The sequence below is a fragment of the Salvia miltiorrhiza genome, chromosome 8 (assembly GCF_028751815.1).
Source record: "Salvia miltiorrhiza cultivar Shanhuang (shh) chromosome 8, IMPLAD_Smil_shh, whole genome shotgun sequence".
Lineage (NCBI taxonomy): Eukaryota > Viridiplantae > Streptophyta > Magnoliopsida > Lamiales > Lamiaceae > Salvia > Salvia miltiorrhiza.
Genome location: NC_080394.1, coordinates 241,081 through 261,446, shown reverse-complemented (window position 1 = coordinate 261,446; position 20,366 = coordinate 241,081). Strand labels below are relative to the sequence as shown.

At 35.7% G+C, this 20,366-nt stretch overlaps 5 protein-coding genes across 12 annotated transcripts; 2 read left to right on the top strand and 3 right to left on the bottom strand.

The window, feature by feature from the left end:
- Positions 1-1,300: 1,300 nt before the first annotated feature.
- On the bottom strand, positions 1,301-3,153 carry LOC130999664 (bidirectional sugar transporter NEC1-like). 2 transcript variants are annotated; one of them, XM_057925267.1, is made up of 6 exons: positions 3,032-3,153; positions 2,886-2,922; positions 2,581-2,791; positions 1,988-2,149; positions 1,761-1,880; positions 1,301-1,665 (listed from the first exon to the last, which is right to left on the bottom strand). In XM_057925267.1, the coding sequence occupies exons 1-6, from the start codon at positions 3,078-3,080 to the stop codon at positions 1,384-1,386; spliced, it is 861 nt and encodes a 286-aa protein (XP_057781250.1). In that variant the 5' UTR covers positions 3,081-3,153; the 3' UTR covers positions 1,301-1,383. The 2 variants fall into 2 exon arrangements, with proteins under 2 accessions (XP_057781250.1, XP_057781251.1); XM_057925268.1 differs by lacking the exon at positions 1,761-1,880.
- Positions 3,154-4,482: 1,329 nt separating this feature from the next.
- Positions 4,483-7,256, top strand: LOC130999662 (uncharacterized). Of its 2 annotated transcripts, none has more exons than XM_057925264.1 (2): positions 4,483-6,507; positions 6,916-7,256. In XM_057925264.1, exon 1 carries the CDS (start codon positions 4,720-4,722, stop codon positions 6,493-6,495), a length of 1,776 nt encoding a protein of 591 aa, XP_057781247.1. In that variant the 5' UTR covers positions 4,483-4,719; the 3' UTR covers positions 6,496-6,507; positions 6,916-7,256. The 2 variants fall into 2 exon arrangements, with proteins under 2 accessions (XP_057781247.1, XP_057781246.1); XM_057925263.1 differs by having other exon boundaries at positions 4,590-6,507; positions 6,913-7,256.
- A 1,241-nt stretch (positions 7,257-8,497) lies between these two features.
- On the top strand, positions 8,498-10,679 carry LOC130999663 (uncharacterized). Its single transcript, XM_057925265.1, has 2 exons — positions 8,498-9,098; positions 10,449-10,679. The coding sequence occupies exons 1-2, from the start codon at positions 8,741-8,743 to the stop codon at positions 10,526-10,528; spliced, it is 438 nt and encodes a 145-aa protein (XP_057781248.1). The 5' UTR covers positions 8,498-8,740; the 3' UTR covers positions 10,529-10,679.
- Position 10,680: 1 nt separating this feature from the next.
- Positions 10,681-13,310, bottom strand: LOC130996982 (putative disease resistance protein At1g50180). Its single transcript, XM_057922263.1, has 3 exons — positions 12,287-13,310; positions 10,796-12,114; positions 10,681-10,734 (listed from the first exon to the last, which is right to left on the bottom strand). Exons 1-3 carry the CDS (start codon positions 13,308-13,310, stop codon positions 10,681-10,683), a joined length of 2,397 nt encoding a protein of 798 aa, XP_057778246.1.
- Positions 13,311-15,216: 1,906 nt separating this feature from the next.
- LOC130999661 (putative disease resistance protein At1g50180) lies at positions 15,217-19,518 on the bottom strand. 6 transcript variants are annotated; one of them, XR_009093558.1, is made up of 4 exons: positions 18,151-19,518; positions 16,179-17,939; positions 15,544-15,611; positions 15,217-15,467 (listed from the first exon to the last, which is right to left on the bottom strand). XR_009093558.1 is itself a non-coding variant. In XM_057925261.1 (4 exons), the coding sequence occupies exons 1-2, from the start codon at positions 19,199-19,201 to the stop codon at positions 16,204-16,206; spliced, it is 2,787 nt and encodes a 928-aa protein (XP_057781244.1). In that variant the 5' UTR covers positions 19,202-19,518; the 3' UTR covers positions 15,217-15,467; positions 15,589-15,611; positions 16,179-16,203. The 6 variants fall into 6 exon arrangements, 3 of the variants coding, with proteins under 3 accessions (XP_057781244.1, XP_057781243.1, XP_057781245.1); XR_009093559.1 differs by having other exon boundaries at positions 15,549-15,611; XR_009093560.1 differs by having other exon boundaries at positions 15,577-15,611.
- Positions 19,519-20,366: the final 848 nt, after the last annotated feature.

Below are 20,366 nucleotides of genomic sequence, written 5' to 3'. Positions count from 1 at the left end.
TTTGTGGTGTTGGCATTTGATTGCTTGATTTTTTTTTTGCGAAGTGACGCATCTTTCAAATAACAGTTCCTTTTTGTTGTGGTTTTGGAGTGTAATAATTTGTATTTGATGAATACTATTTTTCAACCTTGATTTTGACGAGTCATATATTTAAATTTAATTAACCAACATAATATAACCAGAAAATGAAGGAAAAAATCTTGAACATACTATCTAGGCATGTGAGTTTATTTACTAACAAGCATTATCATATGTAATTAAGTGACATATACAAAATAATTGTGCAAAAAACATCAAAACACTATCATGTATATATACTAGTACACTCATGTGCGATGCACAACAATCATAAAATGTAAGTGATATTTTCAGTGAATAAATTTACATATTAATTAAATATAACTTATAAGTAAGTCAAATTATTAATAAAATTAAAAAAGAGACATATATATATATATATATATATATATATATATATATATATATATATAGGGTAGGGTTAATATAAAAACCCCTCTTAAGATGAAAACTAGGAACCAATTTAAAGCCATTGATTTAAATAAAATAGAGGGCTGAGATTAAACTACAGATGCACAATTTCGATTGCATAGATGCACAGTTTCAATTGCATAGATGCACAATTTCGATTTGCTTGAGTATTTTGCATTGTTGGTTTCAATTGCATAAATTGCATATTTTTTAAGTGCAAAGTAAAATATAATAGATGCACAGTTTCTTTTGTTGACTAAATCCTAACCATTAGATCTAATATTTAAAAGGTCAAGATTAGGTTCCTAGTTCTCATTTTAACAGAAGTTTTTATTAGAACCTCTTCCTATATATATATATATATATATAATCGTATAGTAGTATATTTTAAAATACTTCCTTATATTATATACAACATTTCTGGTAATATTAATATAAATAAATTGGCTAGGTAATTACTATGTGAGAATTACATTTTCAATCATTATATCACGAAAATTTACGATTCTATATATCATTTCTTCTTCATGGGAACTTGAACTACCGCTTAATAATTAAAGGAAAAACGTCTTACCAACTGAACTATCCTTTGTGAGCTTCGCGATCGACAACCCTTATGCGACATATATATAATTTATAGATATAGGTTTTGATATGATTATTTCTTTTCTAAAAAAGTGTGTTTCGAAAATTGTCATATATACAATAGAAAAGCTTTAAAAAAAATAGTCTTGAACAGTAAATAGAGACATGCATAATTGATTACATCCATTAATTATTCTCTAAATAATCTCTACATGAAATTCCAAGATAACAAGCACAATACTTATGAATTAAAAATATTCCAAGACGAATAGGTCCCTTTTTTGCATCTAAATCCACCATAAAATCCCCTCATTTCCCATTTGTTGAAATATTCTTGATCTCCTCATCAAAATTCATCTTCATTTCGATATCTTTTTTGAGATTTGAGGCATTTTCTTCGAGCTCATAGTTTGTGTCGCCAACTTTCTTTTCATTTTCGACGCTTTTATCAAAATTTATATTCATTTCAATATCTTTTTCCGATTTTGAGATGCTATCCTCGATAACTTGTACACGTTTCGTTTTGTCCTTGTAGATGAAGTACAAGATCATTTGAGTAACTCCTAATAAAAGTCCCAAAATATTTGGCAACTGCAACAAATATGAGGATATTAGTCAAAAATTAAAACCAAATTGAAATCTTGAAAAAAAAACTCAAATAAAATTAATTTATTTGTCACACATACTGCAATGTAGTAGTCCCTGATGAAGAATCCATGGAAAAACCAACTTGCAGCACAAAGGGAGAGGAAAAATGATAGTGCAAATGGCATGAACTCTACACTTCTTGTTCTAATGACTTGCCTCTGTAAAAATAATACGAATAAAATAAAATAAATAATTTGAGTCGAGATACTCGTACCAGCAAGTAGCTGTTGCGAGTATCTTTTAAAAAAAGGATTAAAATATTTACCATGACGCTTAAAGGAGCGGCAAACACAGCTATATTGATAATGGCACAAACCCATCCTACTAAAGCAACCCTCTTTGAGCCTTTCACAGCTAGTAGAGAAACTAACATGATCACCCCTAAGCCTCCTCCATTGAATAGGACAATCCATCTCATTGTGAAAATCTGAAACAAAAATCACCACCATCATCATCATTTTCAATCATAAAGGCTTGTGTATATACATGCATAACAAATGAAATGGAATCTTGAAACAAATACTATGTCATTGCAAATAAGTTTGGATCCAAAACCGACCCGTCTTACAAAATTCGTAAATAAACACGTCACTAAACATAACTCTGAATTCAAAATTGACCCGTCTTATAGATTTTGACCCGAAGACAATCTTACAAAAGCGTTTAAATATGTCATTGCAAATAAGTTTTGGATCCCAAATTGACCCATTTCACAAAAATCGTAAGATGAGTTGGATTCAAACATTACGGAATTACAAATACACCACTGATGAATATAAGCCTAGACCTAGAACTGATTCGTCTTGAAATTTTTTACCCGATCAAAGATATGGAGAGAGAGAGAGAGAGAGAGTATACCTTAACCTTCTTTGGAGCATATACTATATAGAGGAAGATGTAAAGTGCTTCAATGGCACAACCAATACCATTAATGCTAACAATCATATAAGCATTGGTTTTAAGGTAGGCGTAGTAAAGCAACAATGATGCGCTGAAAAATGAGATCGAATATGGTATTGATTGAAACCCTTCCGATGATTTCTTCCTACAAATTCTGTAAAAAGTTGGCCTGCACAATTATAACATTAATTAATTATTACACATTTATTAGGAATTAATTAAAAACATTAATGCATAAACTCTTTATTAATTATGAATCTTACAATGGCGCCAAGAATACGAGAAAAGATATTATATTGCCTGCAAAAGCATAGAAAATAAATTTGATCATTAGATTGAGAAAATCATAACCAAATAAACAAATAGTTATAAAAAAATTAATGAAAGAAAAGTTTAATATAATTCTTACCCAAGAGGCCAAATATGATAGCTAATTTGTCGGCACTCAAAAATGCCATTTTATTTTTCTTTATTGAAGTGCTGCAAAACACTTCTGTAGAAAACAAATAGACACTGTATTTTATTTTCACAAAATATGCAAACTTATTTATAGTTGAGACTATTGTATTTGCGTAGAGGCAATTCATGCTAAATGCTTGGCCTATAATCACCTTAAAATGTGATCATTTTACGTTGTTAACATACCAAACTATATAGGAGGAAATTAATAGACGATTATTTAAAAAAAATAAAATTAAAACATATGGTTTGCCACGTACTTTATTTAACCTAAACTCTTAAACTAAAGGGTGCAATAAATTCATACCTAATATCCAAAATTTGGCATAGTTTTTTGTGATTTAAAAACTTACCAATAATCCATCTCACCTGCCAGTCACTGTTATCAACTTAATTAATTCTCTCATGCTTCCACACTTTAAACAAAAATCTAATTAATCCCTTTTTCCACACTTTTAGATTTTTTTGGCCCTCGAAGATTAATTAGTATGGCTAAAAGTCCAAATATTTACCCGAATTTGCAATTTGTGAAAAGTTCAAAACTAATTATTTCCCCAAATTAAAAACAAGTATCCGTGCCTTTTTTTTTTTCGTTTTGCTATGATTATAATTTCGCAACAAAAGTGTTAGTAGGTACAAAAGTTCTTTAAACAAAATCTAATCAACTTCACTCAACTATTAATTATTATAAATTTAATTAGCTCTCTTAGACATTTAATTTCGCAGCGAATATGGCCAAAAGTTCCAGAATTTGCTGAAATTTGTAATTTGTGAAAATCAATTCAACTTAAATTAATAAAGTATTTTTTTTTTCTTTTATGAGAGAAAAAAATCAGCAAACACTATGGATTAATTCCGAACTTTAAAAAAAAATGATCAATAACAATTTCGAATTAAACTATTTTATTTAGTATAGTATTCGAACTCATAACCAAGTCGTCACAAATCCATTGTTTTGCTTTAACCGGCTTCATTTTTAAATCTTAAAAAAAAAATATGAAGCCGAATAAAAAGAAATAAACACTGTTTGAAATCCAAATATGAATCAAAATGCATAAAAAAAAAGAAATAGAAAAAAAAAGAGTTGCAATCAATCAATATTTTCGCCCTAATTGGGCCAAGTTTGGTTCGATGAAAGTATATTGGACCTATAAATATTGTAAGTAAATTTAGCAAAGTCAATTTTATGGCCCAAATCTTATTGAACATAATATAAAACTCAAAAGCCCGGCCCACTATATTTCTAAGGCCCAATTGGCTTGTAGAATTTAGTGGAGTATGGGCCCACTATATTCTTATACTTGACTTAATTTAAAAACTTTTTTGTAAATGTTTTTACATGTTGTATAAATACTTTGCCTCAATAATGTTAAGGGATTATTACAAAAATAAAATAATTCACTCTGATCCAAATTTTTGTAATTTACTGGTCCAGCTCTAATTAATTAGTGCAATTAATTATTAATTGACTCTATTATAAGTAGGTTGTAAATAATTGGAAGCAAATAGAGTCAACTAACCTTTTTAAAATTTGTAGTGTTGTGAGCCCAACGGTCACTAAGCAAGAACAAAGCAAAAACAAGTGAAGCTGAGTTTGAATCAAAAAATTTGCAGACACCAAAAATTCTGCTATGTCTGATGATGGAGGCCCAGAAAAAAGGGTTGAGCTTGAAGCAGAAGATGAAAAGCGAGAAGAGAAGCCCGCTTCTGAATCTCAGCGCCGTTCAATTTCATAAATCCAACACTAAAATTGCCTCAAACTCATCTTCTGCTGCTGCCCCTGCATCAGCTGAACCTCGAAATTTGAGATTTTTAATTTCTTCAAACTCATCTTCTGATGCTTCATCTTCTTCGAGGGCTCGGTTGGGGAGAAAGCCCAGATCTTTGCCCAAATCAGGAAGCAATTTCTCTGCGAAATCGGTCAGATCCAAAGAGAATGAGCTGCCAAGGAAACCCTATTCCGAGAAGCCGAAGAAGAAGACAGATTCCATTTCTAAAGCAGCTCAAACGTCGAAGATTTCTTGTGGTCGGGGGAATTCAGTGAAGGTTTTGAAGAAGAATCTTGAAAAATTGGGGGAAACACCACTATTCAAGAGCTCAACTCCAGTTGTCAGCTCGGGTGTTCGAAGAAATGCCGCAGAGGAGTCCAATGGTGGCAATGGCAGTGCTGCTTCTGCGAAAACTCCACCGGTTGAGGTTTCAGTCTCCCCTGAAATCCAATCGAAAATGGTGGTTTCGAAATCAGCTGCAACTCCGGTTTGTTACGGTGCAGGCCACCTTCTATCTGGGGTGACTGATAAGAGGAAATGCAGGCGAAGAGGGAGTTTGAGAGGAGGTTTTGAGAAGGTGAATCTCTTTGATGATGAAGAGAATGATAAGAAGGTGGTTGATGATTTGCAGGATCCTTTGATTCCTTTGCCTAGTGAGGCCTCGGTGCGCTGGCTGCTCTCTCCGTGCAACGAGGGGGGCGAGGATCGTGGAAGTGATTTGGAGATTAATAAGGTAGAAGAGTGTGAGATGAGTTGTGGTAATGCTTCTCTTGCTCTTGATTTAATGTCTTCGCCTTCAACATTATGCGAGTTAGGATGTCTAGACAGTGACTTTAGAGGCAGTGGTAGTGTAGATGGTGCAGAAAATCTGGGGAAAGTTGGGATCTTTATGCTTTCTCGTCAAGAAAATTCGTATTTCTTGGAAAATTCAGACGAGAAAATGCGTGATCCTTTGTCAGCTGCTACTCCCAATTCAGTTTCTAACTTTCTTAGTGTCAGTTTAGGAGAGGGGGATAGCTCAGCAGTCTCTTTGAGCAGTGGAAATATCATTCAGACACCGAGCTCTGAGTGCAGCTCGTACGAGTGTATTAGAAGGTCGAATGTGGAGGAATATCAGAGAAGTTTTGTCCAGTTTGAGCTTGATTCAGTAACAGAAACTCTAGATTCAGTGAGGTTGGATTCATCTTCTCGTTCATCTGTCCCCGTTCAGCTCGAGAAAAATGTGGATAGTGTTTGTTCTTGGGAGTCCAGTTCAACATTAGAGAACTTGACACTATCCCAGATGAGGATATCATGGAGAGATGGACTAGAGTGGTGCAGAATTGACGAGCGTGATGAATTTGATTGCTGCCCCTGTCTGTCGGATGAAGAGATTGATGCTTTTGGGTGTTCGGATCAGCAGCTCAAGCCAAGAAGAGACGAAGAAAAAAACCATAGAGAGAAAGATCCGTGTATGGATAAGGACGTTTCACCCATTCTTCTTGAATACGAACCTTGCATCCGTGCAGCGCCTAAGGAGAAAGCAGCTGGAGATGGACCAGATGCATGTGCTGAGTCGATATGCACCAATGGGGGCGACTTGGCCGTGTCTTGTGATTCGGATTGGGCGGATATCCGGGAGAATCGCTCGTTTCATGTCAAGTAGTCACAACTACAAGTAAGTTCATTCTTAAAGTAACCTTGTAAGATAGCTTGATTATGAATTTCTACTGCAGATTACAACATTGATGTCTGAATATCCTTGCTGCCTTAAACTGTTTTTTGCAAAAAGCATCACAAAATCTTTTATGAGTTGTGAGGAGAGATATGATGGTGCTTATGTGAAGATAATGAAAAGCTAATAATATTCACTAAAATGGGAAATTATAGGTGTGAAAAGCAACAATTGTCACCAATTTATATATTGGCATAAGGATTTCTATAATCTTGATAATCACACACTTATTGCTTGGATATATCTTTTGCTATGTGAGTTTTTAGTGTGATTTGTTGGGAAAATGTTTTGTATTTAACAAGAAAACGCGTTACTTATCAGTTCAATCACTCTATATTGTTTCTATAGCAGGACATGAGCCAAGAGCACCCTAAAATCGATGTTTTCTTCAAGGCAGCGAACAGCAGCTAGACGCGATGCTGATGAACGAAGCCTCAATACGTTGCATACGTCTCACTTCGTTGAACTTTCCACTTCAAAGATAGAACTGCGCCTTGAAGGTATCATCGCCTTCTTTTTACCATCGTTTAACTTAAAATTCCAACATTTATCAGCAAATTATGTAGCAGAATTTGCTGATATTTGAGTCATGTGCTTGTTGAGGAAGAAGAGAATATTAAGCTTTGAACTTGTTGGAGCAAATTGCCCTTATCAACTTCACTTCTCTGATATGCAAATGTGATCTTGAAATATATCTGGCAATTTATTTATTTTCTCTTATAAAGTAGTGAGATTTATCATTATTTTTGGTGGTTGAATATCCAAGTACAGTTGAATAGGAGTGTGAATTATTTTGGAATAAATGTATAATTATTTTTTTCAGAGTCTTAAATAAAACCAAAGTCAAAATTCTTAATTTCACGTTTTTAAGATAATGTCAAGCAGCAGCTCAAACATAGCTATCAGACTAATTTACTTTTATGAGTTTCCATCTTAGGTAGCCATAGTCTGAATTAATTAATTATTAAATGACGACCTTCAAAAGAAATATTCTTCCTACCTGACTCAGCACAAAGAGGGAGATAAAATTCTGAATAAGATCTCTATTGCCCCCCTAAATTTTATATTTAGCTTTATTGAATTTAATTAAGAATTTTTCTACTTAAATGATAATTACAAATTGACTCGAGCACTAGATGAATTTATCTGTAGTAAGATGCATCCAAACCTACACTTAATTAATTATTTATTAGATGATAATAGTGGTAGCTAAGAACATGCCTTTCAATAGCTTATGTTACATATATCCATTTAGCATGGAAACTACTACCTTAGTTTGACCAAATCAAGAGAGAGAGAGGGAGAGGGAATATATAACTAATTATTACAAATAGAAAGAATAAATGCGCAAGTTATTCCTTTCTCTTCCCTTAACCATTTGGAATTCTGTACATATTTTAATAATTAATCACATTTTCACTTGTTAATTGCTATTGACACTAATTAAACATAATGTGATAGGACGTGTCATTTTACGTGTATGATAATTTCATCTCTGCCTCAATCATTCATCTAGTTAATTGCCATTTTAAATATATTTCTTTTTCTTGAAAAAGTGATAACTATTGTGTTAATTTAGCGGTAGAATAGTTCATATTTAAATTAAAGGTTTTAAAATCAAATAACACTATCGTACTGTTTTTAAAATTATTTATCAAACAATAAAAAAGTGACAATTTTTCTTGCTATATAACTAAAATGAAATATCAAAATAACAATTATGATTAAGCAAAGCAGCAATATATACTTGTTGAAATTAATACTTAACTGTTTTTAAAATCATTTCACCATCACATCTACATGTACATTAATTGTCAATGTTATCAACGCACACACATAAACAACAAGCATTATCATATAATAATGAATCCATCATTGATTGAAGAAAAAAATATTATGTGTATTTCTTCAAAGGATCAGACTAATTGAAAAAAAACCACCCTTAAAGTTTTTTCTACATATGTTGTATTTTTATGCAAGTCAAGCAAAAGATAACGTGTGGTGTGCCTCCAACTCTCATACACTAATATAAAAAGTATAGAAAAAAAATAGTAGCAAAAAAAAAAAAATCCAAATCAAACTCCCACCAAACCCATATAATTTGAACCAACAAAGTCTTCATATAATCTCACTTGCTCCAAAAAAAGGAATAAAAAAAAAGGTCAAGCAGAAGAAAATGGAAGGGTTGATACCATTGGTGTACAAGTCATTGAAGAAGAGCCAGACTCGCCGGAAATACGAGTGCCTCTCTTCCGGCGAGGCAGCGCAGCCGTACAACATCGCCGACTTCTACGTGAAAGACGACGGCCGCGACCGCGATGAATATATGGGCAGGAGAGGGTACGCCACGCCCGGACCCGATGATACGCGGTCGGGCCGCCGTGGGGCCCACCACCGGCGCTGCAGCTCCGTGGTGATTGACGGCCGCCCCGGCGCCGGAGGTTTCTTGGCGTTGGAGGGCGGTGGTGGTGCTCCTCCTCCTAAGAAGCAAATTGTGAGGTTTAGGAGCCACAGGATGCTGTCATGCATAACTGGTGCATGATTTTTTTTTTCTTTTAGTTAATTCTTTTCTGTTGCATCTTTCATTTGGTTTTTCTATTTTTTTTTTGGCTTGGGTGTGCTAAACATATAATCATATTTTGATTCCTCAACTTTCAGCCTTTTATTAAAAAATTCCCAATTTTCAGCATTTTATAGAAAATATCTCGATATGCAAAATTTTAATGATGAAATACTCCCTCCGTCTCACCTATCTTGAGACATTTCTTTATTTGACAAAAATTTTATCCTTTATTTAACTTTTCAGTTTTTCACCTATACACAAAACACTTTCACGTGCCCAAGAAAAAAGTCTCAAAATAGCTTGAACGGAGGGAGTAATAAGTTATTTTGTCGGATTCTTAGGTGGAACATCATCGTTTGATTGGGAGAGGTGGAAAAAAAAAATCACTTAAGAATCCAACAAGGTGACTTATCACTTTGTCGTCTGATTTTGTACAACGAGACACTTTTTGAAAATGCTTAAAATTGAAAGTTGGAGACATTTTTCGTAAAAATGCTGAAAGTTAAGGACACTACAAAGCATAATTAACCAATATTATGTACATACGTGCATGTAAATATTAGGAAGCTTAATGAGAGAAAATGTTCTAGCAAAAGCAAATTGTAAGTTCATTTCACTCAATAATAAAATGATGTTTATTTGTTTAGCATAAGAATTAACTTTAAGAAATAAAACAAAATCAAGAGGTTGTTTGACTATATGAGGTTATAAGCTTTTAGTGAACAAATATTAACTGCGAAAACAAAAGGAAATAAATAAGACTAATAAAACAAAGCCTAGTTATTGGTTTAATTAATACTGAATAAAATATTTGCCTCAATTAGAAAATAATTAAGAATTGAGTTAGATTAATGAGATGAGATTAGTTGTGAAAACATGGGCAAAAAACAAAGACTCAGGCCAGGGGTGGAATCTCACCAAATTAAAAGAACTACATATGGAAGTAAGCAATATTAATTGTGCAGAATCATGAAAATCAAACAGATTAATTAATACTACAAGGAATTATTAAAATATGGGCACCACTCCATTGTCAGGCTTCAAGTATATATATACACATTTATTTCAAAATATAAGTCCAAAAATATTTACCGTTATGTATGAGCGCCCTCATACATAACACCACTATATAGGACGCTTTTTTTGGTACGTAGATAACGGAAAATTACCGTTACGTATGAGCGTTTTTTTAGTCGTGAGATCCCTTACGTGAGTGGGAGGAGACTAGACTCATCGGATGATTAGTGAAGGGACATGGGTGAGTTTGTGGAAATCCTCTCCTGATGCCGATACCCTCTTCCCCATTTCTGGCATTCCATAGATATGCAGTTCCCGAAGAGTAGAAATGCCACTCAATCCATCTGGAAGCATCTCCAGACTAGAACAATAATACATCCATAATTGAGAGAGAAGGGGCATGGCTCCGGCATCCACTCTCCACTCCCTCAACTTTGGTAAAGCAAATATACGAAGCCACTCGAGGCGAGGAAAACTGTTTGATGGACACGTCATCTCCTCCCCGACAAATGATTTCCACCCAAAAGACAAATCTCTCAAGCAAGGAAGCTTCCCCAGTATCCCCATTGGATCATCCTCAATCTCGCATTCTATCAAGAGCAATTTCGTGAGTTTAGAGTTCATCATGAAGTCACGCCCACACCACTCTACCAGCGCCTTCCCTATCTTAACTCTAATTGACAAGTCATGAAGATTCGGACATGTGAATGCCTTGTTCAACACTCCCTCATTTGTTTCTAACTCACAATCCCCCGTGATTTCAACTGAACAATACACTAACTTGTCCATGTTAGCAATGGCGTCGATTATGGCTGACAAGCATTTGTTGTCGTGTATACTTGTTGAGAATCTTCGTAGATTCTTCATTTTGTTCAGACATTTTAATTCATGCACTCGACTATCCAACCCCACCAGACTCTCCAACTCAACCACTCCCTCGTCCAATGTTAATCTATAACTTCCAATATTTTCCTTCCCATAATAGGGAAGAAGCAAGTGCTTTAAACGTACCAACTCCTTAAAAACATTTGGAACTTCAACATTCTTCGAAAGACTTAAATCAAGGGTATCCATGTATACCAAATTTCTTATGGACGTCGGTAGCTTATCAAATTCACAACTTTCTAAACGTAAACATTTAAGGTGAACAAGATTAGTGATTCCTTTCGGTAACTTTCTTCCTGCAAATGCGAATCCCACCATAACTAGATCCTTGAGCAATTTGAATTTATGAAAATCAACGATGCTTGGCGGGGGAAACTTACCAAAATTACCGCGATTGAACATTTGAAGAGACCTTAAATGTTTGCTAGTATCTTCTCCAAGCTCGTCAGGTTCCACTTCGACTGCTCTTGTTCTGAAGTGGATAGCCAAATGTCGTATTTTCATATGAGAGGAAGCTTGCCGCAGTAAGGTACTAAGTTTCCCACTTTGATACTCCAAACTCAGTACACCAAAATCCTCCCTTTTCCCCAATTTCAAACATAGTTCTCTTACTACATCATGAAGTTTGCAGCTCCTATATTTTCCTCTATATCTGAAACCACCAACATTAATTTCAACTTGGACGATGGACCTGGAAGCCAACTCACCCAAGTAGAGCTCCGCTATTTCCCTCAAAGTTTTGTCCTTGCCTCGAATTTTCTCATATGAAATCGTGTCTTGTGCTATCCACATCCTGTATAGATTCTCAACATTTATTTCTTTGTCCTCTTCAAATATACCCATATAGAGAAAGCAAGGCTTCAAATAATAGGGTAGACTTTCATAGCTTAAATTTAGCACTCCATCAATCTCACTTTCATCTCGATATATGGCTTCTTTGATATCCTCATTTACTAACTCCCAATCCTTCATCGAATTTTTCATTCTCAAGACTCCACCGAGCAAAGAAATTGCCAACGGCAAATACCCACATTTCTGCACCATTTCTTTCCCAATTTTCTCAAAAAGAAATTCCAATGCAAACTCTGCATTCAAATATAAAATAACGAATTAATGCCGATCATCGAATAGTGAAAATGAATAAATTTCAGCACAACATTTGGCTTGAGTGAGGAAGAATCAATGCAACAATTAAAAAGATGGGTATATAATTAATTTGTAAAGTAGCCAAAAGCCAACTAGAATGTATGAAGTAACCTGCAGGAATGTTGGCATGTGGAAAGGTTTTCATCTTGAGTAGTTCCAAAGCATCTTCCTCTTTTAGAAGCCCAAGTTTTACTGGGCATCCAATCTCTGCAACTTCCTGTTCGCGCGTGGTGATCAAGATTTTGCTTTGCAAATCATGAACAAGGAAGGGATGCTTCAACCCATTCCAATGAGAAGTTTCCCAAAGATCATCGACAACAATGAGGCACCGCTTCTCTGTTTGTATCTTGCGCAGTCGCTCATTCAACTGAGACTCGTTCAGGTCCTCCCTTATTTGTGGGTCTAGCTGCTTCAGAACATCCTCCCAAACTGATCGAAAACTCTGACATTGCTGACTAATGCAAACCCATGCGCAAAGATCAAAGCTGGTCTTGGTCTCGTTGTAGAGCTTTTTAGCAATGGTGGTCTTGCCTGATCCCCCCATTCCCCACACTGATATAACTCTATCCTCGTTGTCTTGCCTTAGGAGATTACCAAGCTGCTTCAGCTCATCCTTCATCCCCACGAAACAGTCTCCGATCTCGAATTCAGGGAAACTCTTCCTTGCTCTGTTGTTGGCGGACGAGCTCTCCCCTTCATCTGTATTGTTGATGATGCTCTTCTTTATCCCACTTTTTAACATTTCCTTGTTTATCCTTTCAAGACGGGATTTGATCGGTGAAATCTCCGAGCCTAGTTGGTGGAGCGAGTAGCAATCTTCCAAAATACAAGAATATCTGCGGATGAGCTGTGTGAGGCCTCGGCCTCGTCTTCTCCTTGAACACACTTGATAAGCTGCATGTCTTTCAATGGCAGCTTCGGCTCTGTGCACAAGATCTTTGATATCTGAGATCCAATTCAAAATGGTTTCGCTTTCATGCCGTCTTCTATCGGCATCTTTGATGAGACACTTCATCTCTTTCAGCTGCCACTCGAGCTCCTTCACTTCATCGCCCACGCCGTATAAAAACTTTGCCTCTTCCAACAACAAATCACGCACGGTTTCTAGAGCAATCGACAATACTGCTTCTGCCATTGCAACAATTCGAAGCTTTGATTGTTTGGTTGTCAGTGAACACTCTGATTTGCTAAGATAGATAGCGAAAGTTATAGATATTTGAGAGTTATAGATATTTCATATCAAAAATCAAGGGGTGGCAATTAACTTCCCTTGACTTTAGGTGCGTCCGCCCCTGGGTACACCTACCTTTCACCAATAGTCAATGCATATTTTTTTAAATTTCCCAACTCTTAAGATTTTTTGTCTTTTAATTCCTCAATATAATCATTGATTATTTGAACTTTTATTCTTATAACAAATATCCAATTTTTTTTTTTTTTTTGAGAGAACGAGAGGATAATATTATTGATCAGAAGAGCATGGTGAATGGAGATGGCCCACCACAAAGGCCGGAGTTTCATCCCAAACATGTTGTGTACTTATATCCCTCGCCGCTTTCGCTAAAGAATGAGCGTTAGCATTATGATCTCGCTTAACATGACGATACCATTCTTTTCGGCACTCAACAGCCATGAGCACCGAGCGGGTAGTGTCGCGCCAAACAACAGCATTGCATGCACTCCTTCCAGATTTGCCATAATAGCATACAGATATTTGCCTTTTTAAATGACCAACACGCCAACAATCTTCCGCAAAAGGGCAGTAGAAGAAGATGTGCCACAAATTCTCAAAGCCCGAACGACAAATCGGGCACTTGCCCCCAACAGTAATACCACGAGAGAGAAGATTTTCCTTGGTCGGTTCCTCGCAGCTCGCCAAAGAAAGTTCCTAACCTCCAATGTCCCTCGACACGATAGGAATCATCGTGCGTAAGAGCTCTTGCTAACTTATAGGCAATTTTCACCGAATACCTCTCATTATCCGAGAAGTGCCAAATAAGCTTATCCGAACATGGATTAGGGAGAATGGGAATTAATCACTTTTTGAACATCAGCCGCACCAACCAAAGTGCTAAGGAAACCCACGTTCCAGCTCTAGCTAGGGCTGTAAATTAACCAAGCCGCTCGCGAACTATTCGGAGCTTGGCTCGAAAAAAGTTCGTTCAAATTCATTTAGAGAAGCTCCATAAATAAACAAACCAAACTTGAGCTTAGTAGTATTTGGCTCGTTAGATCGTGAACATGTTCATCAAGTGTTTTATAAGAATCTAACATTTCGAAAAATTAAATCATCAACAATAACAACTTGAAGATCAAGTGTTTTCATACCTTATTTTCAATACATAAAATGGTATATAGTGACCGGTATAGTTAACAATATCATATATATTATAAAAATAAGAGAAACAATGCGAAGTTTTAACAAATTCAATAACTTTACCAATCGACTTTATTATGATGACAACACATTTGTATCAGCTTGCAATTCAAAAAATAAATCTTCGGGATTAATAATTAATGAGAATCGAAGCCTCGTTTCAGAGAAGAACAAAGTATACGAAGCTACTTCGTTTCTCTAGCGATAGCCCTAGTTGTCGTTCAAGCAGCCGTGGCGGCTGATGTTGCACGTACGAGGAGTGGTCTTCTTTGCAGCCAATGCAAAGCATGTGACACAGATAAGTGCCTTCCTAGTGATGCATACCCTCACATCACATGGCTGCTTTTGATGATTCCCTAATTGCTAGCGCATTGTGTTGCCTAATCTTGTATAGCAGGATATTTTTTGGAAAATGTTAAAAAATGGAGTTGTACATGTTTAATAAAAAACGAAAGTTGAAGACATTTTTCTTAAAAACACTGAAAGTTGGGACACAAAGCATAATTAATCCTTATACATATATGTGTGGATGTAAATATTAGGAAGGCTTGTGTTCTTGGAAATGAGTGAAAATGTTCTTGCAAAAGCAAGTTGTAAGTTCATTTCACTCAATAATAAAATGATTACATAAATAATTAAAGCAAAACATTTCATCAGAGCAGAATAACGTAGAATAGCAACAACTTGATTAGCTAGGCATTACAAACCATCAATTCAATTCAAACATAACACCACTTTGAATACAGTATATCTCTTATTAACCAACACAACTTTAAATCACCTGGATTCTAAACATTTCCTCACACACAATTACATAACTAAGAAAAACATTTTTTTGAAGAGAAAAGAGTACAAAGAGGAAGACTTGAGAAATGCAGCAACGACACTGCAACTCGAACGGGGAAGAAATTTGACCTGCAACACACAAAAAATGAATAAATAAACAAATAAATAAAAAGTAAAATTAAAAAATAAATAAGGCGATGTCAACCTTACAATGAGCTGAGCTTCATTAAAACCTTACCGAAGAACATACCTTCCAGAAAACCAATGCTCAACCTGGAAATCGACAATAATAAAAAAGCTACTGATGAATATAAAAACATAATAATGAGTTTGAGAATATTTATAATATGTCTAATATTTATGATATGTCTTGAGAGCTTATAAATTGTCAAAGTATTTGGATAATTAAGCTTATAATTAAGAATTGTGATACATAGAAGGATAATAATCATAGACGAAAGCAATGAAATGAGAAAGATATATATTAAAAGTAACAAAACTTAGTAGAATTATTTTGTAAATTAATCGTTACTTATAAGATAATGAAAATATAAGATGGGGTTGGTGAACATTTTTTTTTTTGGGAGCTTAGAGGTTATTTTACATGTTATAAGTTATTCATGATTTTATTATGCCAAACACTTTGGAAGAGGTTAATTATAAGCTTTTAACGAACAAATACTAACTACCAAAAACAAATTAAACATAAAAAAAAAAAAAACTATATAGTTCTGATGCTAAATGACAAACAGTTAACTCTATGAACCAGCTTGGTAATTACAAATACGGTGAAAGGTAATATTAAAAACTAAGATTGAAAATGAGAGAGAAATGAGATACCTTTTCTGGGTGGGTGGAGACTAGACTAGTCTTGGATGATAATTGAAGTGACATGGCTGACTTTGTGGAAATCCTCTCCTGATGCCGATACCCTCTTCCCCATTTCTGCCATTCCAGTAATCTCCAGTTTCCGAAGAGTAGAAATGCCACTCAAACCATGTGGAAGCATCTTCAGACTGGAACAATCATAGATCTCCAATTCAGAGAGAAGGGGCATGGCTCCTGCCTCCACTCTCCACTCCCTCAACTTTGGTAATTCAGATAGCCCAAGCCTCTTGAGACAACGAAAACTGTTTGATGGACACGTCATCTCCTCCCCCACAAATGATTTCCAGCATAAATACAAATATGTCAAGCAAGGAAGGTTCCCCAGTATCCCCATTGGATCATCCTCAATCTCACATTTTGACAGCCACAAACTCGTAAGTTTAGAGCTCATGAAGTCACGCTTGCAGCACTCTGGCAGCGCCTTCCCCAACTTAACTTGAATCACCAAATTATGAAGATTGGGACATGTGAATGCCTTTTTCAACACTCCCTCGTTTCTTCCTAACTCACAACCCTCTTCTATTCTAACCCTACAAAAGGATAACTTGTCCATGATAGCAATGCCGTCGATCATGGCTGACAATCTTTCATTGTCGAATATGCGTGCATCAAAACGTCGCAGATTCTTCATTTTGTTCACACATTTTAATTCATGCACTCTACTATCCAATGCCATCAGACTCTCCAACTCAACCACTCCCTCGTCCAATGTTAATATATGACTTCCAATATTTTCCTTCCCATAATAGGGAAGAATCAAGTGCTTTAAATGTACCAACTCCTTAAAAACATTTGGAACTTCAACATTCCACGAAGCAGCTAAATCAAGTGTATCAATGTATACCAAATTCCTTATGGACAACGGTATCTTATCAAATTCACATCTTTTTAAAGACAAACGTCTAAGGTGAACAAGATTAGTGATTTCTTTCGGTAACTTCCTTCTAGCAAATTCGAATCCCACCATAACAAGATCTCTCAGCAATTTGAATTTCTGAAAATTAACTACACGTTGCCAAGGATACTCATCAGAATAACTGTGATTGAACATTTGAAGTGACCTTAAATGTTTGCTGCTATCTTCTCCAAGCTCGACTGGTTCCAGTTTGACTTCTCTTGTTCTGAAATGGATAGCCAAATGTCGTATTTTATTCGAGGAAGCTTGCTGTAGTAAGGTACTTAAGTTCCCACTTTGATACTCCAAAATCTGCACACCGAAATCCTCCCTTTCCCCCAATTTCAAACATAGTTCTCTTACTACATCATGAAGTTTGCATGTATTGTATTTGCTTCCAGGTGTGACACCATCGTAAATTTCGACTTGGACTATGGACCTGGAGACCAACTCACCCAAGTAGAGCTCCGCTATTTCCCTCAAAGTTTTGTCCTTGTCTCCAATATACTCATATGAAATCATGCCTTGTGCTATCCAAATGTGATACAGATCGTTAACATTTATATCTTCATCCTCTTGAAATATACCCATATAGAGAAAGCAAGGCTTCAAATAATAGGGTAGACTTTCATAGCTTAAATTTAGCACTCCATCAATCTCACTTTCATCTCTATATATGGCTTCTTTGATATCCTCATTTACTAACTCCCACTCCATCGAATTTTTCATTCTCAAGACCCCACCGAGTAAAGAAATGGCCAATGGCAAATACCCACATTTCTGCACCATTTCTTTCCCAATTTTCTCAAATGCAAAATCTGTATTGAAATAACAAATGACATTTAATTGGATAGTAGTACAACTTTATAACTTAATTAGAACATCTCATCTAATTTGGAATCGATGATGCAAGAAAAGAAACTACTAGCAGGTAAATCTTTTAGAATATTAATTTTAATACTAGAAGTAAAATTCAAGTAACTGTGATATAGAAACTAAAGCACCCTATTATACATACACACAACTGACCTGGAATATTGGTATGTGGAAAGGCTTTGTTCTTGAGTAGTTCCAAAGCATCTTCCTCTTTTAGATGCCCAACTTTTACTGGGCATCCAATCTTTGCAACTTCCTCTTTGCGCGTGGTGATTAAGATTTTGCTTTGCAAATCATCAACGAGGAAAGGATGCTTCAACCCATTCCAATCAGCAACTTTCCAAAGATCGTCCACAACAATGAGGCAACGCTTGTCTCTTTGTATCTTGCATAGTCGCTCATTCAACTCCCACTCGCTCAAACTTGTAACATCCTCCCTTATTTGTTGTGCCTCATCACTTACACCTTTCCTGCTTTGATGCTCTAGCTGCTTGAGAACATCATTCCAAACTGATTGAAAACTCTGGCATTGCTGACTAATGCAAACCCATGCGGAAAGATCAAAGCTGGACTTGGTCTCGTTGTAGAGCTTTTTGGCAATGGTGGTCTTGCCTGATCCCCCCATTCCCCAAACTGATATAACTCTCTCCTCGTTGTCTTGTTTTAGGAGATCACGAAGCTGCTTCAGCTCATCCTCCATCCCCACAAAACAGTCTCCGATCTCAAATTCGGGGAAGGTAATTTTCTTCTTGTTATCGCTGGCAGCCGAGCTCTCCCCGTGATCGATGATGTTGATTCCAAAGGCTAGCATTAATTTATCGGCGACGCTTCCAAGATCGGATTTGATTTGTGAAATCTCGGAGGCTAGTTGGTGGAGCGAGTAGCCGTCTTCCAAAATAGTACAAGAATATCTGCGGATGAGCTGTCTGAGGCCTCGTCTTCTCCTTGAACACACTTGATAAGCTGCGTGTCTTTCAATGGCAGCTTCCGCTTCGTACACAAGATCTCTGACCTCGGACGTCAATTTGACAAAGATTTTGCTTTCATGTCGTTTTCTGGCAGCATCTTCGAGCAGACATGTCATCTGTTCGAGCTGTTTCCGGAGCTGCCTCACTTCACCGTCAACACCGGATAAAAAGCGTGCTTCTTCCAACAACAAATCGCGCAAGGTTTCTAGAGCCATTGACGCGACTGCTTCTGCCATTGCAAGAATTTGAAGGATATCACTCGGGCTCAGATTTCTTTGGTGGAACACTCGATTTGGTAGTGGTGAGAGTGAAGTAAATTAGTAAAGATAAAGAGGAATAAAAGGATAAGGAACTTGTGGTCGTAATTTAAAGCTGGTTGGTACAACTACCCTTCAATGGTGTGCATGGTTTGCGCGACACAACATTTAATAAATAGTTAGAAAATGAGTATAAAGTCAAAAAAAATTGACACATCAATATTGATTTGTAGGCAATTTTAAATCATTTTTTTTTTAGTGCAAATGAGATTGAAAATATAAAACAACACACTTATTAGGGATGGATCCAAATTGTAAAAAGATCACACTTTATGTGGACGGGTACTACCAGGGACGGAGCCAGGAATTAAGTTCGGGGGGGCTAAACTTGCACGGGGTTCGGGGGCGGTAGCTCCCGAGAAATTTTTTTTGGGCATTCTGTATATTTAAGGTATTTTTTTTTATTAAAATACGAGCATAATACTAATAATAACGAACAATATTTTCATAGATTATATAGTTTCAATATATCACAAAACTTTTTTTGGACATTCCGTATATTTAAGACATTTTTTATTACAAGGAAAGCATAATAATAATAATAACAAACAACATGTTCATAGATTATATATTTTCTATATATTACAAATTAGTTTCAATACATTATAATTTTTTTTAGCATTTCATACATATTAGGCATTTTTTTATTAAAAGACACGTATAATAGTAATAATAACAAACAATATTTCATAGATTATATAGTTTTAAATAACAGAATTATCCTTAAATTAAGTATATATGAGAGAATATAATAACCAAATACTTTTTTATAAAACAAAATTATTTTATAATAGGTATAAACATATATCTATATATTTTAAAATTAAAAAAAAAAAAAAAAAAAAAAAAAACTCAAAATTTGGGAGGGGGCTCTAGCCCCCCGGCTCCGTCAGTGGGTACTACTTATGGCCCAAAGTAAACCTCTTTGTTAGGTCAGTCCTGATATTTCGAGAGCTTTAGGTGGAAAAAAAATGGTTTTTTAAGAAATGAAACTTCGATATTTTTATTGTCGGTTATAGAGCATAATTGTCATGCATACCTGTACATGTGCATTGCTATGATCTACAAGGGCATTAACTATGGG

What these genes read in the sequence shown, in the direction of transcription:
- LOC130999664 (XM_057925267.1), bottom strand. Translation starts at nt 3,080, where the DNA reads ATGGCATTTTTGAGTGCCGACAAATTAGCTATCATATTTGGCCTCTTG. An exon ending in CTCGTATTCTTGGCGCCATT is followed by an intron (nt 2,792 to 2,885) that starts GTAAGATTCATA and finishes ATAATTGTGCAG; the next exon opens with GCCAACTTTTTACAGAATTT. An exon ending in CCGCTCCTTTAAGCGTCATG is followed by an intron (nt 1,881 to 1,987) that starts GTAAATATTTTA and finishes TTATTTTTACAG; the next exon opens with AGGCAAGTCATTAGAACAAG.
- LOC130999662 (XM_057925264.1), top strand. Translation starts at nt 4,720, where the DNA reads ATGATGGAGGCCCAGAAAAAAGGGTTGAGCTTGAAGCAGAAGATGAAA.
- LOC130999663 (XM_057925265.1), top strand. Translation starts at nt 8,741, where the DNA reads ATGGAAGGGTTGATACCATTGGTGTACAAGTCATTGAAGAAGAGCCAG. An exon ending in GATGCTGTCATGCATAACTG is followed by an intron (nt 9,099 to 10,448) that starts GTGCATGATTTT and finishes GGCATTCCATAG; the next exon opens with ATATGCAGTTCCCGAAGAGT.
- LOC130996982 (XM_057922263.1), bottom strand. Translation starts at nt 13,310, where the DNA reads ATGGCAGAAGCAGTATTGTCGATTGCTCTAGAAACCGTGCGTGATTTG. An exon ending in ACATGCCAACATTCCTGCAG is followed by an intron (nt 12,115 to 12,286) that starts GTTACTTCATAC and finishes ATTTGAATGCAG; the next exon opens with AGTTTGCATTGGAATTTCTT. An exon ending in TTAAGATAGGGAAGGCGCTG is followed by an intron (nt 10,735 to 10,795) that starts GTAGAGTGGTGT and finishes TGCTCTTGATAG; the next exon opens with AATGCGAGATTGAGGATGAT.
- LOC130999661 (XM_057925260.1), bottom strand. Translation starts at nt 19,201, where the DNA reads ATGGCAGAAGCAGTCGCGTCAATGGCTCTAGAAACCTTGCGCGATTTG. An exon ending in TCCACATACCAATATTCCAG is followed by an intron (nt 17,940 to 18,150) that starts GTCAGTTGTGTG and finishes ATTTCAATACAG; the next exon opens with ATTTTGCATTTGAGAAAATT.